At 33.5% G+C, this 14108-nt stretch overlaps 1 protein-coding gene across 1 annotated transcript in view; it reads left to right on the plus strand.

Annotated features, from left to right (window-relative positions):
- LOC126889704 (GTP-binding protein Rit1-like) overlaps positions 1–14108 on the plus strand; it is a 67356-nt gene that overhangs the window by 30830 nt on the left and 22418 nt on the right. Inside the window, exon 3 of the mRNA XM_050658235.1 lies at positions 7222–7295. Coding sequence (XP_050514192.1) covers positions 7222–7295 — 74 coding nt within the window. The remainder of the gene's footprint in view (positions 1–7221; positions 7296–14108) is intronic.

Here is a 14108-nt window from a genome sequence, read left to right on the forward strand (position 1 = left end):
ATTTTGGAAAACTCTTACGTAAAATTTTACCTTTCATACAGCATTTACAAGTTTCCCTAATCCTACAGTCTGTCATATCAATCCCGACTGCTATTTTCTTTTCCATTAAGTGTTTGACTGCATCCATGTCCCTGTGTCCAAACCGTGTATGCCATATATGTTGACAGTTGCTGGAGTGCTCCAAAGCACTCAATCCATGGTCCACAGTTGAAAGTTTGTATAAGTCCGGTGAAGGCACCGCACTCGCGACGACTTTTCCGTGTAAAACGATTTTACACTCGTTTTTATCGAATTGCACATTATGTCCCGCACTTGTTAGCTTTTTCACCGAAAGCAGATTTGAGTCTAATCCCGGCACATACAACACTTTGTCGATTTTTAAATTTTCCACTCCCGATCCAGTCACGCACTCAATAAGTCCTGTCCCTATACCCTGAACCTCGGAGTATTGCCCTTTCTCCGCCAAACTTACAACGCCCTTTCTGCTACCGTCAAATTGGGTATAGAATCCTTTGTAATTAACCATGTGGCTCGAAGCTCCTGAGTCCACATACCACGAAGCAGAATCCCTTTTTCCGTCCCTTGAGCTATAATTGACCATAAAACATGCATCATCAGTACCTTCAGTGACTTTATTGGCCTTTTCCTTTTTAAACGCTTTGTACTTAAAGCAATCTCGTTTAAAATGGCCCTTCCGGTTACAAAAATAACACTGCCTTGCTTCTGCCCTTGCAGTACCATTATTTTTGTTACCCTCGTATACTGACTTCATCACCGACTCCTCCTGATTTCTTCCCAAAGCTCCCTGACGTCTCCTGTACTCATCTATTAATTTACTCGTAACAAATTCTAGAGTAAATTCACTCGATGGCCTACTTTCCAGCGCTGTAATCAAAAAACTGTATGAGTCTGGAAGAATTCCCAGCAAAATTCCTGCTGAGAACCTGTCCTTAATTTCTTCCCCTAAGGCGGCCAGTTTATTCAACGATTCTAGGAATAAACTAACGTGTGCTTCCATATCACCATTCTCCTCTAGCGATAGCCTACAGATTTGCTTTAACAAAAACACCATACTAGACAAACTTGATTTCTGATGATACTCCCTTAGCGCTATCCACGCATCGCGCGCGAATTCCCTGTTCCGGATATGCACTAATTGATTAACGTCAACAAGTAAGGCTATAGTTGACAAAGCCTTATCATTTTGTTTTTTCCAAGAACTGCTTCGATCTGCTTCTAATGGTAACTCACTCGAAACTATTTCCCATAGATCAGCATTGATGAGTAACATTTTCACTAAATAACTCCAAGATTGATAGTTCTTGCCGTTCAACTTTTCGACGTTATATTTCGCACTCTCCGCCATTATGTATTCGGTTAACACGAAAATTTCGCGACTGTACACTTTTAATTATTATCTTAATACAGGTGAGCTAACAACGTAACTGAGCCCAGAACCTATTAGAAATAGTAGACAATAAAAGGTACAAATAATACTAAACAAACTATTTATTTTAACCGAACCGTATTATAATAATATACAAACAAAGAAATTAAGATGTGTCTTCTACAACGTATACTTCGAGACTACTGTAAAAATATCAAAAACAAAACTACTAAAATCGCTTTCACATCCATATGTCTTGTAACACGATACTTTCATGCAATCAATCCTATGTAAGAGTTTTCGACCTAAAAGGTTCGGGGAATTAGCCCGCCCACTTTGACTGCTATGTCCATTTTAACACTAATAAGAATACCATAATTTATAGTTGAATATATTCTAACAAATGTAACAAATAAAGAAAGAAAATTAGTAATAAGTTTTACAAAAAAAAAACACACACACAAACACAAAATACAACATTTTGTGAAGACAATTAAACACTACTTTTGTATGCAAATGTAACAATTTAACAAATAAAGAACGAAAAATAATTTATCAGTAATACATTTTGCAAAAAAACATGTTTGAAAAAATTAGAAGCTACTTTTAATAAAATATTTTTAATATTTAATTACATAAGGTGTTCAGAATTACCTCCTAACACATTTATGCACGCCTAAAAACGATCATTGGTTGAGCTACTTACTCTACGAAGCATTTGTAAATTAACACATCGAAATACACTTTGTATTCTATTTTTCATCTCATCCCTTGTTGTTAGAGGTATTTTATAAACTTCATTATTAACGCAACCTCAAAAAAATCAGTCCAGTTTATTAAATTCTGGTGATTTGGGTGGCCACGCTACTGGTCCATTGAAAAATGAAAATATCTCGAAAACTAATAAATTTAGACATAGGGAATGTTATCTAAAAATTAAAGTACGGTAATGGTACTTTTCAATAGTGATATAAAATACAAGGTGTTCCATTTAAAATTACTGAGAAAATAATGTACTTGCGTTTTGGCTCACCCTGTATTTGATATAAAGAAAATTAGCAATATCAATCATTCTTGAAAATTTTGACAATACGTAAAAAATATAACATTAATAAATCATTGCTGTTTTGCTATTTTTATTTATACAGGGAGTTGAACTTGTTACGATTTTCATATAAAATTGGTTATAACTTTGTAAGTACCCTGTATAACATAACAAACCTTTATATTTTTGTAATGGAGAAGTTAACAGGATTTCGAATTTAAAATAAAATATAGGGTGTTCCATTTAAAAAAACATAAGTTTGGTCTGCCACTGTGTTATCGAACAAGCTGTAACATTCTAACTAATTTTGTAATGTGAAGCTCAAAGGTGGCTAAAATTTTTATTATTAACTTTTATTGCTATCTATTACTATAGCGGATCTATTGAGCTTTACCCCACTAATCAATCACCCTGTATAAATATTGGCTTAGTTACTTAAATATAAATATTCTGTCAATTGTCAGATTTAAGTAAAATGGCATGCAATGATTTGCGACATTTTTAAAATCCTATGTGACGTCAAAATTAATGACGCACTGAAAGAAGTGTTTGGTATGAACTATATCTAAAAATGTATAAACATTTTCAATTTCTTTGCAACCTGAAAATGCAGCAGCATTATACTCTAGTTAAATCGGAGAGTGCAGGACGAGTGTATACCGGTTTCGGGGATTTATTCTTCTTATCAGTAGTCCCATATCCTCTTCTCTCCAATTCAACCAGGTACCTCGATCTGTGCCTTCCTAGATTGCAAAGAATGAAATGTCACGAATATCGTAGCGACATCTGCTAAGAAACAAACTAAGTTCTCAATCCAGTAGTAAAGAAAAACGACAATAAATATCGTTCTCATACCACCAGATTGACAACAGATGGAAACTCTCTAGTTACTACCTCCGCGACTTTCAAAAAAAGTGAATGAGCTATATCTGTTTCCTTGTATGGTTTTTGTGCCGTGTTCATTATTTTCTAATATCATCGTACAATATGGTCATTGGTCAGTCTCGTTTTCATTTTTCTACCCATTGCTTTCGTCATGACATTTTATTAGTAACTCTAGTACAGTACATTATTTTTGAATGTCAGCCCATCTTCATTTATTTGTCGTTACGTTATTCCCTTTCCATATTTTGTTATGTAAATTGAAGTGTGCAGATGATATAAAAGTTAAATGCCACGAAAAAATAGAATATTTGTAATAAGTACGTATAATAAGTATAGAATATAATACTTATAATAAGTATAGAATACTTATAATAAGTAATAGAATACTGAAATGTAAATTTAAAAGAATGCAGGAAGCCTGTGAACAATAAGAGAAGCTTACGAAATCCATAAGAAGTCAAAGAAGATAAATGAAATAGTTGATAGAAATTAACCACAATGCCAAAGAAGAATGGACAACATATCTCAGGCGAATAAACTGATCAACGGAAACTGAACATATTCTAGAAATTCCAGAAATAACATCAAATAAATTAACAGAAATAACAGAAACTGAGATGAGAGAAGTCATAACAAAGTTAGAAATAGAAAGGCGCTCTGAAAAGATGGATTAATGAATGAGCTTATAAAATATGGAAAAGGTCATACGACTTTGTTTTCTCTTATCTATTTACATGTTCCCCCACTCCAATCAAAAAAATGTACGTACAAAAATTATGCAGATTTTTTTTACGAACATTGACAAAATAGAAATAGGTGACGGAGAAATTGTTGAGTGATTTACTATAATAAACGAATTAAATGAGTTATAGTTCGAACAAAACTATTCTAAAGTTTTAAATTAAATAATTTATGCCTTTATCTAACAAGTAATTGGACTTCGTAAGTCCTAGGTTTTCACCCAAAGTAATCGAAAGTAGAATTGGAAGTCGATATTTGAATTCTTCGTGTAACTTTGCGTGGATTGATATACAAATTTACTAATTTTGAGTCATTTTTACTAAACTGTTTACACAGAAATAACTCTGTGTCAGAAGATTCAAACCTTTCAATACGCTTCGATTTATGTGTTACATATACTATTTCTGAGTCTATTGGGACCGTGTAAGTTCGGCAAAACGACACCTGGTTTCTACGCTCTGCAACTTTATTCGCACTTTTAATTATATTGGCCAATTATATTAGTCCTGGTTACTGGATAATTGTCAAGGCCATAGTCCAAAAAAATAATAAGAAGAAAAAATAAGATTCAGGTTATGTTATTAAAACGTATGTAGTAAATAAAATTAGTTATTAAAATGCAGTACTGCAAGCAAAATACAATTAATTTAATTTACCTAATTGCATATAATATCAATATTGTAGAGCAACATATAATTTTTCTTCTTCATTGACAGTAGGTATAAAATGTACGTCAATTTGACAATTTCAATGGACAATATGAATTATTTAAGAAAGTTGCAATATTTCTCCGCTATTCGCGCATGATCGTTTCTCGTATCCCTTCCAAGTACTTGCACACCGCGAATAATGGCATTTCCGGTTATAACTTTTTAAGCGGAAATTACGTAAAAACGAAAATTTTACATTTGTTCTCATCTTGCTAAGCCATGTTGAATAATATATAACTTATTCTCTTTCGGCGACTTTAAAATAGTAAATACTTACGGTTGCAACTCTAAAACCGGAACTCCGACGTCAAATTTCTCATCTTTAATAATACCATCCTTAGGTTAAATGCTTTCATTCGACACCCCATTTATCATTCTATCTGTGTTAATAACGGAGGAGTTGTATTCGCGGATGGACAGACAGACGGACAGACAGCCTAGGTAAAATTTTTCATCTTTAGTACCTTGCTTGAACTATAAGCTATCATTTGGCACCTCATTTGTCATTATACTGGTATAATGACAGAGGATTTATACTCGCGGTCGGAGGGATCGACGGACAGACAGCGTAAGTCAAATTTCTCACCTTTAGTACCATCCTTGGATTATAAGCTTTCATTTGACACCTCATTTGTCATTCTACCTGGTATAGTAGAGGAGTTATATTCGTGGTCGGACGGACCGACGGACAGACAGCCTAAGTTAAATTTCTCACCTTTAGTACCATCCTTCGATTATAAGCTTTCTATAAAGCACGGGAAACCCTACGTGTTTATAGCTTTGTTAAACAATAAAAAAATAAATTTTTACCAATGCAAATAATCAAAACCGATATAATTTGACTTGAACTTTCAAAGGCGCTAAGCAGAATTGCTATTTTATTTTTTAATCAAAAGTTATTCGGGTTTAAAAATTGCAGTTTTTCGATTTTTTGAAAGTTCAACCGCGTTTATCTCGAAAACTGTGCATCATACTAAAAAACTTGTAGAAATATTTTTGCTTAAAATGACCCAAAAAATACAAAATATTGTTTTGTTTTGCCAAAAATCGCTGTTATTTGATTCCTCAAGTTCTTGGTCTATAACAATCTTATCGACATCCGGATCAACTGTTACCCAAAAAATTCGTGTTCTACGGGTCAAAATACATAAAAAAAACTTGGGTAAGTCCATCTGAATTAACGAGGCCGTTGTACCCCCCCTGGCGACAGGACTAAATAGCTGTGTTTAATAATAAAAAAATTAATTTTTAGCAATGCAAATAATTAAAACCGGTATAATTTGACTTAAACTTTCAAATGTTGTCAGCAGAATTAATATTTTATTTTTTAATCAAAAGTTATTCTCGTTCAAAAATTGCAATTTTTCGATTTTTTGAATGTTCCACCGCGTTTATCTCGAAAACTATGCATACTACGAAAAAACTTGTAAGAACATTTTTAGCTTAAAATTACCCAAGAAATACAAAAAAATGTTTTATTTTGCGAAAAATCGATGTTATGTAATTCCTCAAGTTCTTTGTTTATAACAATCTTATCGACATCCGGATCAACTGTTACCCAAAAAATTCGTGTGCTACGGGTCAAAATACATACCCAACTGTTACCCACAAACTTGGGTAAGTCCATCTAAATAAAGGAGCCGTAGTACCCCCTCCTGAACACAGCACTAATTTGTTTATAAGCCAAAAAATTGCTTATAACTTTAAAACATTGCTGAGGCTGCTTAAATAATCCGATTTCAATTCTGTAAAGTGCATTAGATAGGTGGAGTTATTCTTTATATGTAAAAAAATTCACAAATTTTTGTATGTTCTAGTTTTTGTTGTGCAAGATTTTAAAAAATTTTAATTTTTTTAAAAAAGTTTAGATTGCAAAATTATTATGCAAAATCTAGTAAGTCAATTTTAATGAAATTTGGTGGACGGTTTTAGCACATTAAAAAATTTTACAAGCGAATTAGGAAGGTTCCAAGTGTAACCTAAGTGATGGAAAAACATTGAATAAGGACAGGCTTGTTTTGCCCCATTATTTTATATTTATTGCTATTTTGCAGCAAGGGTGTTAAATTAAGACATTTTTAACCAATCATATCTGATAGAAAATTTAATTATCTTTGTTTTATTCCTGTACGACTTTGTTCCAAAATGAATCGTTTTAAAGTTATAAGCAAAGATAGTAGAAAAAAAAACGAATTTTTTTGAAATTTTTTGAAATTTTTAAATATTTTATTTTTTTTATTAATGTTCCGGGCATATTTGAGAAGGAGCATAAGTCAATTATTATTAACGAAGTTATCACCTAACTTTATCCGCAAAAATCTGAATGCCAACATCCACCTAAAAACAGATATTTCCTGGTCTATAAATAATTTTAGCAGTTTATAGAAGTTGTATAGATATTTGAAAATTTTGTTAATATTATTTTTAGTACAGTTATGATTTTAATTTTGCAGAGGACTCTTATCAACAACAAGCTGTTATCGATGGAGAACCTGCATTATTGGACATTTTGGACACAGCGGGACAGGTAATGCAATTCAAAAGAGGTTTGGTTATTGGTTTTATTAAATATACGAACATGTTTTTCTAACAATAATTTTTTTTTGTACACAATATACTATACAGTGATAGCCAAAAGTCCCCTTCTCCCTCGTATCTTTTGAACGGTTATATATTTGTAATAGTATAATTTGAAGGGAGGAAATAAACGGGCGTAGGCTTCTCAACTATAGGCGATGCAACGAAGCATTCAACATAGGAATTTTGTGCAGTAAGATGAATCGTCATGCAATTTTTTTCATTCGATTCGGGAGAACGTCAGGAAATTTTGTGAACTAAATTGATCTCCGGGAGATGAAAATTGCATTTTGGGCATAAGAAAAATGCATGTTCAATGAGCATCTCAAAGAGATGGAAAATGAAAAATTTAGAACGATATTTTTAGATTTATCTCAACATCATTTAGGTACCTCACTGTAATACATTCTAACTAGTAGATTAGGCAAAGTATGGGCCGCTCTGTGCATCGAGGTGTAACGCCAATATTATGAATTGAGTGGTGGTCTAGCCATCTTTGTCTGTCACATGCGCGGGATCGCTTGGTTAAAAGGGATAGATAGACCGATAGACTTTTTGCTCTGTATTCCCTGTCTGTCTTTCCCTTAATAATATGTCTATGAATACATTGCCATTTAAGATTATTATAGTCCAAGCTATAGAGACTAAAAACTGTCACTTTTGACAATATAATTCATAATAAATTGCAATCGTAACTTCAAATTTAAACTAATCGATTTATTTTGGCAGCAAATTATTTCTAGCCATGTGACATATTACATTATATTATATTTCATTTGTAGAAATTTGAGAAAAATTAGGATATCAAATTTTAATAAATAATTTATTTAGGTACCCTTCTTCAATCAAGCCCTTTTTAACTAAAAAAGCATTATAGCACGAAGAATGATATCCAATAGAATTTTCACAATTATTTGGCAACTGAACCTCATTGAATTGATGGCTAAGTATTTTACGAACTTTGTAAAATGTTCGACAATTAATTACTCAAAAATATTCCGTTGAATTGTTTCTCTTTTTCATTTGGTGGCTTAAAATGTAAACTGTTCACACTCAAAAATAGACACAAAACACTCCATAGTTAATATAAATTTTAATTTCCAACACACGAGGCAAACAGAAAGTGAGAGACTATGTACTTTCAAATACTACTTTGTATAGTATAGAGCACAAAGTGTCACACAGACAAATGCAGCCTTCTACATATACATACTTCTAAGTAGTTTTTTATTTTTATTTAGCATATGGCACCTGACACATTTACATTTACATATATTTTGTATAAGATAATACATAGGTTCACAAACGTACATCTAACTTATTTACATAGTCTATCGACTCTAGAGTCGCCATCAGGAAATCCTCTGACCTGCCATGATATAATCTTGTGGGACACTGTTCTGTGATGTGATAGATGGTTTGTGGTTGTCCACAGTCACAGAGTGGGGATGGTCGTTTACCCCATTTCTGCATCATGTAACCACATCTGCCGTGTTGGGTTCTGATTCGGTTCAGCATAGACCATGTGTTGCGTGGTAAGTCAAAGCCTGGTGCTTTTTGTGTGATGCAGGGTAAGTTGCTATTTTGTTGTTCCATCCATTCTCGAGTCCATGTTGTCGTTAAATTGAACTCACCCTCCACAGCAACCTTTGCTGTTTTTATTGGTGTTCGTCTGGAGCGTAGACGGTTACGGTTGGCGGCATCTATATCTTGATGGATTGGCAGGTTCTCGTTATCTACTATCTTTCTGTACTCACTAGTGAGTGTGTGTATGCGTCGTAGTTTGGGTGGTGGAATGTGGCTCAGTACTGGGAGCTATTGCGTTGGGGTGGATTTGATAACTCCAGCAATCATTCTCATTGTATTATTCAATTGGGCATCTACTTTGTGTATATGTGGGCTGTTAAGCCATGCTGAAGAGCAGTATTCCGCAGTTGAAAAGACTAGGCCCAAGGCAGATGATCGCAAGGTGGAAGCCGATGCTCCCCATGTTGTGCCGCACAGCTTCTGGATGATGTTGTTTCCGGATTTAAGTTTTTCCGCTGTTTTTGTCAGATGTTCCTTGAATGATAGGGTTCTGTCAAGAGTCACTCCAAGGTACTTTGGTGTTTTATTGTAGGTGAGTGTGGTGTTTTCGAACTGAATATTGAGTATTCTTCCTGCAAGCTTGTTATTTAGGTGAAACTGGAAACCTCTGTTTTCGTAGCGTTTGGTTGGAGCCTCCATTTACGGAAATATTTTCCCACTATGTGTAAGTCCGCCGTGAGGATTTCTTCTGTTTCTTCAAATGACTTACACCTTGTTGCAAGGACCCAGTCATCGGCGTAACCAAACTTTCTTGATCTGGTTTCTGGCATATCAGAGATGTATAGGCTAAAGAGAAGAGGAGCCAGGACAGATCCCTGAGGCAGTCCATTCTTCAGTTTCCTTGGGGTGCTGATGTCAGATCCCATGACCACTTGAATCGTTCGGTCGGCTAGCATGCTGTTGATTATTCGAGCGGTGGATTTACAGGGGATTGTACGGAGGAGCTTGTATATCATGCCTTCTCTCCAGACTGTATCGTAGGCCGCTGTTACGTCTATGATTGCGGCTGCAGTTTTAAGTTTTCGCTGGAACCCTGCCTCAATAAATGTGGTAAGTGAAAGAACCTGATCTGCGCAGCTTCTTTTGGGTCGGAAACCTGCCTGATCAACCGGTATTGTTTCAAGCAGTTTTGTGCTAATTCTATTGTAGATAAGGCGCTCTAGAAGCTTAAACGTAACCGATAGTAGAGCTATTGGTCTGTAATTCTTAGGGTTGTTATAGGGTTGTTATCATTTGGTTTCCCTGGTTTTAATATGGCAATTACCTTCGAGCGTTTGAGTTCCTGTGTTATGATACCGGTCTTCATAATGTCCGTGAAAAAGTGGGCTATCCATTCTCTCGCATATTTGCCGCAGTTAATTAAGAATTCGGGATGAATATTGTCAAAACCTGGGGCTTTATCTGGCTTTACATCCTTGAGAGCAATAGTGACTTCTTCGGAAGTGAAAGGGCGGCAGTATTCGGTGTCTGTAGATTGGAATTTTAAAGTTTTGAGCTCTCGTTTTACCTTGGTTGTATGTGGCTTGTCTTTCGGTGCTCTAGATGTTGATACCAGATGTGAGGCAATAGTGTTTGGGTTAATTGTTCTTTTGTTCCTTGTTATAGGAGTTCCGCTTCCTAATTTTCTTAATAGTGTCCATGCTTGCCTGCTTGATGTTGTTTGAAAATTAAGACTTTCTACAGTTTCGGTCCATTTTTGTTGCCTCGCCGCATCTAGGCTATGGAGCAATTCATCTGCTATTTCTTGATCGCCACTTTCAAGGAAATTTTGGTACAGTTCTTCACTATTATGGGACCAACCGGCTTCTAAGTAGTCTAGGAAACAGAGGTTGAACCTCGCAAAATAGACACAAGTCCGGTTTTATCTTTTTCTGGTTTATCAAGGGGTGCTTATTATGAGACTAACTTTTTCTTAAAAAATTTCTTCCCTGAACCCCCCTTTCCATCCTTTTAAAGGGGGTGATTTGTGTTTTTGCGAAACGTAGCCCTTTCTGTACGTTTTGCAAAAAATTTGCTTTTTGCCCTCTGTTTTTCAACCCTCCATTTTATTTTTTGAAGATATTCTTCTTTAGCGGCGAATCGATTGAGGGTAAAATTTGATTGATCCGCGCGCATGCGCACACCGACAGTATGGTATTAGTTGTTATACGGGCTCTGATTGGGTGTTGAAATTTTGAAATGATCTGTCAATAATTGTTCAATATGGAGGTTATCGGTAAACAAAAATATTGTATAATATTAGTTTTTATTGATGTGGGGACAGAAATAAAATCAAATTTATAATTATAGTGACTTTTTAAATAGTTTTGAAAAGCCGCAGGTACGTACCTAATTCTAAATGTTTCAGTTGGAAATACCTAATAGTTTCAATACCTATCTATTTGGAAAATGTAAACAAAATAATGTAGTTACCTATTAGTAGGCAATGCTTTAATTTACATAATCTGATTACGAACAAACTTTCTACAAATCTTCATCTCATATATCGTTTTCTTACTCTATATTTTGTTGTATTTTATTTCGACAAAAATCAAACTAATAATTTTATTACATTCATATAAATTTATGGTGTAAACGTTTAGTTTGTGTATATTCCCACATGACGTATACGAGAGTTTGGTGCAGTTTGAAATGGCGTCAACTTTCGTACGGCGCGGTAGACGTGAAGTGGGTTCAAGCCCCAAGCAAGTTATTATTTTTTTATTTTTTTTTATAGATTTTATGATTGTAAGTATATTATTATATAATTTTTGAAGATATTCTTCTTTTTTGAAAGTGGTAGATAAGAAAGTTAGTTTGATTTTTAAATAAAATAAGTACAAATAACCTTTTAAGTATATTTACTTCGTTTAAATTACCTATTATATAATAGAAGAATATCTTCTTACGTGCGTACAAAGTACACACACATTCTTTTTCTACTACAGGGGTTGCACTTAGAAATCGCTTTTGGTGTCCATGCATGGGTAATAAGAACGTGCACAAAATGATATATGAAGCATTTTAATAAAGGGTGTGTGAATGATGGTGTGTGAATGATTCCAAGAAAATCACTTTCTTTATTAATTTTCCTTTTTTTTGGGGTGGTTCCGGGGAAAAATTGGGGTGCATTATACAAATTTGTAAATAACATCAGTACATGGATAATTGCTGAAAGTTTTTTACTCTAGCATAAGCGGTTCAGATGGTATAAAAAGAGGTTTTTTAAAATGTAACACCCTGTAATTAAAAAATAGGCAATTACCCTTAAATGAAACCTATACCAAAAAATCAGCCGCTTATTTGTGATTAATTGCCACAGGGTTTCTTCTTGATTTACATTACAGGGAAATTTTTTTTTTAAAACATCTTTTTTAAAAACTTGTCAACTTTGGGGCGCCACCCCCGCTAAAGGGTGGGTGATAGACATGCTGTCGGGAAATAAATAATATGAAATATAGTCCTCTTCATTTTATTATTCCCCTTTAAAGAGATGAAAAGAAGGGTTCCGGGGCGAAATTTTTTAAGAAAAAGTTAGTCTCATAATAAGCACCCCCCGATATACCAGGAAAAAAAAAATAAAACCGGACTTGTGTCCATTTTGCGAGGTTCAACCTCTGTTTCCCACACTATAAGCATATGTCATATTTACGTCTATGCTTATAAGCACCGAATTTTTACACTATTCATATTTTCAACGTCGCTTACAGTGTTAAGATTTGATTATTCAAAGTTCAAATGGTACTGGTTGTACCTTTTATATTCCAGATACATCTATAGAAAAAATGTTTAAACTGCCCTCAAATTTCTCCATTTTTACTGCTGAGGCCACGGCGGTATTTGAGGCTTTAATTTATTTCAAGTTAGCGTCCTATAATTCTGCAGTAATTTTATCTGATTCATTATATGTGCTTACTGCTATTCAAACACCTCAACTACCTTGTAGTACTTCTAATCCATACATTTTTTTAATAAAAAAATCTTATTTGAAATTAATAAAAACACCCCAAAAATATAACTTATGTGGATCAAAGCACATTCAGGACTTACACATAATGAACATGTAGACAAATTAGCTAAAAATTCCCTCATCCATGGAACAGTAACCCAATATCAGCCCTGCATTCTAGATGCTTTTGCTTGTGAACAGATGAAGAGCTGGAAAACACATTGGGAAAGGTACTGTAACATATCAACAACACAATACAGTTTGATACAACCGATTATTCCGGAAAAACCGTGGTATAAGAATTTCACCCTTCCTCGCAAATACATATCCACTATCAGTAGAATTAGATTTCCAATCAATCACCTAATTAAAAGAATTATAGACCAGAACATCCCACTCCCTGTAAATATTCTCTTTATTCTTACACTGAATAAAAAGAAATTTTTTGACTGTTTGGTATCTTTCTTGTCGGATAGTAAAATATTATTGTAATTAGTTCTAGGTATTTGTAAAATATGTTTAACAAAATAAAAAAATAATAATAATAAAAAAATTAAGCAACAAAATAAAAAAAAAAAATAAAAAAAAATTTAAAGAAAAAAGTCACTAAGAGGATTTAAACCTCCGAGGGAATGAACCGGGTTGACATCTTATCGTAGTGACAAAAAAAAAACAAAATAATCTAAAAAAAATAAATAAAAAAAAAAACTAAAAAAAAAAAATACAAAAAAAAGAATGCATTTATTTTAATATTAACATTAATATTTTTATTTGTAAAATGTATACACTATGCGTTCTTAATAAACATTAAGTAGTATAATATATTTATAATATTTATTAACATAGTATGTACATTAGCTGTAATGAGTAGGTAAATAAGAAGTAAAAAATTGTAATATTATTATAATAATCATGTTTCACTAATTGGCAATATCTTTAATACATTTACTTTTGATTGAGGCTGGCTGAATGACTACAGTCCAAGCCAAAAAAAAAGGATTTGATTATGGAAAAAAATGTATATATTATTTTTATAGGAAATTTTCCAGACTTTCTGATGCGCCTAATTAGAAAACCCTAAAATATTGCTTTCACATGTTCTATGACATTTTTTATTATCACTTTGAGAATATCTAGAACAAATTCCACCCAAAAAAATAATTTTTTTGCAATATATACATACATTGATACCTACCTCAATGTTTTTGGAGTGTGCATTTATGTATATACAAATGCAAGTATGTGAAT

The sequence above is a fragment of the Diabrotica virgifera genome, chromosome 8 (genome assembly GCF_917563875.1).
Source record: "Diabrotica virgifera virgifera chromosome 8, PGI_DIABVI_V3a".
Lineage (NCBI taxonomy): Eukaryota > Metazoa > Arthropoda > Insecta > Coleoptera > Chrysomelidae > Diabrotica > Diabrotica virgifera.